Raw genomic sequence first — 2,771 nt, 5'->3', positions numbered from 1 at the left:
TCTTGTGCCGAAATCTAAGAAATGGCGATTTTCACGTTTTTCAACAATATGAGAAAACGACACTGTTGTTCATCCGATTTTCACAAAACTTCAGAATCATGTCCATAGCTGGAGTCTACAACCACCCCAGAAGTTTCATTGACCTTTGACCTTGGGCAGATGCGACCATCTTGAATTTATTTTAAAAAAAAGTATGTTTACTGCAAGCTACAAAAAGAAATACCACCTAGGGGGTTTTATCAATTGTTATGTACCTTGCATTGGCATAAATGGGATCCTGCTGCGAGTAAAATTTTGCAATTAGAAGTTGTAGAATTTGAATGGCGTGCACATGGCAAGGTCGCAACCAACACGGTCTTAACTAGCTCGCACATGTTTTATCTGAATTGTGTAAAAAGGGTATTTGCGAGTCTGGGGTCTCAAGCTGAACAAAACGATATAAAATACAAAACTGTGATGTTTAAAATTCGGCCCTGGTAAGCAAAAAAAAACGTTGCGTTAAATTCCCCAGGTTGGAATTTTAATATTATATTTACTTTGTGATGCCGCAAATGTCATCGACAACAGATTAACTTATTAAAAAATTTAAAAGGCTATAAAAACATTTATTTATGTAAACATGTTTTCATCTTAGAGTGAATGTGTTTTATTTTAACATAAATGATAAACAAAAATAAAAAAAGGTCATTCCAAGTCTCATGGGCTTTCTTCTTCATCGGAAAAAAAACTAACTTTTCACGACGTCTGTGATGATGAACTGTAACTATTTGAACTTTTATGAAGATGTTTATTGGTTGATGTAGATCATGTGTTGATGTGAATCCTCCATCAGTGTTTCATTAGCAGCTGTAACCACAGAGACTCTGATCAAACAGGAATGAACAGAATCCATCTGATATGAAGCTGTGCTTTGAAAAACCACTTCCCTCCTCTTTGAAGAGTAGTCCATATCTGTCTTCAGGTTTTTGTACAGCCTCTTCTACACTTTGGATCACTGTGAGTCAAGTGCACAGTAGTAGAGAGCTGTGTCTGCCAGAGTTAACTTTGTGATGATCAGTTCAGTTGATGTGTCTGTTGTTCTGGATCCATATCGTTTATCTGGAATGTATTCACTTGTGGAACCTTTTGCTCCTTTAAATAGAATAAACTGAGGAGCCTGAAGTTCAGAATCATGTCTGAACCAGTTAAGATATACACCACTGCTACTTGTCTGATAGTTACATCTCATTGTAACAGATTTTCCTTCAGTTCCTGTAAGTTGATCCTGATCAGGAGAGATTGTGTCTCCAGCTGTGAGTCCTGGAAAAAGTGGAGAAAATGAAGCCATTAGATGAATGAGAGGATGAGTTCATGCAGCAGCATCAAGCAAACTTGAATCTCTGTTCTTAAACTCACCTAGAATGTGAGATAGAAGCAAAAAGAGGTAAAGCAACATGTCTTTGGAGTTCTTGAAGACACACAGACAGCAGATGAACTCTGTTCTTCCACTGCAGCACAATGAGGGAGAAATAATGTCACTGGATGATCTGAAGTTCAGTGGGCGGGGCTAATGGACACTTTTTTGAAAGTTAAACTCAATGAAATACCTTGGTTCTTCCACAGCAACTCTGTCTCTGATCTTTACTGCTTCGTTTCTCTGTTGTCTTTATCATCAGTCCAGTGTTGCCCTCTAGTGGATGTTGTGTAGTATTGTGTTTTCTCTGCAGGTTATTGTACAGAGTTTTGTTGTTTCCTGTCACTGTGGGCTGCAGAGCACAGTAGTACACAGCAGAGTCTGTCACTGCAGCAGAGGAGATCTGTAGATGGGCCTGGTTCCTCTCCTGGTTCAGGACTGCAGTCAGTCTGGAGTTTGGAGGTTTTGCTTTCATCACAATGGGTTCGTTGATATCAGTGATCAGGAGGAGGAACTGAGGAGCTGATCCTGGATCCTGTCGATACCACTGCAGATTGTTAGTGCTACCTGAATAATTACAGGACAGAGTAACTGTGATCTCCTCTGATGAAAAGACTTCAGCTCTGCTGGCAGTGATTCCATCCTCCAGACTGTCACCTGTGAACAGAAAACACGTTTTCTTCAGATCTCTGTTTCAAACTGAGCACAGTTTACTTTTCATGACAGAATTAAAGGATATTTTTCTGTTTTCAAATTATGAACTTTTGTTGAGTAAAATTCAGATCAGATCCTGAAGTTTTACAGAAACATACGAACATATGAGAGCTGAGAAGAAGCACATCACAGCCAGTTTTTTCATGTTTCCACATGTGGATGGGATGTTCATCTGAATCATCTGAGAGAGCTTTGAGTTGTTTGTTCTGATGTTCAGGTTGAAGTCCAACAGTTGTCAGTCATCTGCAGCTCTTCAGTCAGTAGGAGGAGCCTGAGCTGTTCTTCAGCTCTGCAGTCAGTAGGAGGAGCCTGAGCTGTTCTTCAGCTGTGCAGTCAGTGGGAGGAGCCTGAGCTGTTCTGCAGCTCTGCAGTCAGTAGGAGGAGCCTGAGCTGTTCTTCAGCTCTGCAGTCAGTAGGAGGAGCCTGAGCTGCTCTTCAGCTCTGCAGTCAGTAGGAGGAGCCTGAGCTGTTCTTCAGCTCTGCAGTCAGTAGGAGGAGCCTGACCTGTTCTTCAGCTCTGCAGCTGCTTTCTGATCTGAAGCAGCTTTTTATCATGAGAACTTCTGCTGTCTGATCATTTTAGTTAATTGGTGTTCTGAGAAGAAAAACTCAGAAGATTGGATCAGAACATTTGTTATATTTTAATGAAGATATGAATCATTAA

General features: G+C 40.5%; 1 gene segment (V, D, J or C); it reads right to left on the bottom strand.

The window, feature by feature from the left end:
• Positions 1-1,781: 1,781 nt before the first annotated feature.
• Positions 1,782-2,252, bottom strand: LOC112139464 (the record flags this gene model as incomplete). The annotated part of the segment is given in 2 exon segments: positions 1,782-2,050; positions 2,210-2,252. Coding segments are annotated over 2 exon segments (312 nt in total), but the record flags the coding sequence as incomplete, so codon positions are not given.
• Between the last annotated feature and the right edge of the window lie 519 nt (positions 2,253-2,771).

The sequence above is a fragment of the Oryzias melastigma genome, unplaced genomic scaffold (assembly GCF_002922805.2).
Source record: "Oryzias melastigma strain HK-1 unplaced genomic scaffold, ASM292280v2 sc01502, whole genome shotgun sequence".
Taxonomy (NCBI): Eukaryota; Metazoa; Chordata; class Actinopteri; order Beloniformes; family Adrianichthyidae; genus Oryzias; species Oryzias melastigma.
Note: the sequence above shows the minus strand (reverse complement) of the source record. Positions and strands in the feature narration are given on the sequence as shown.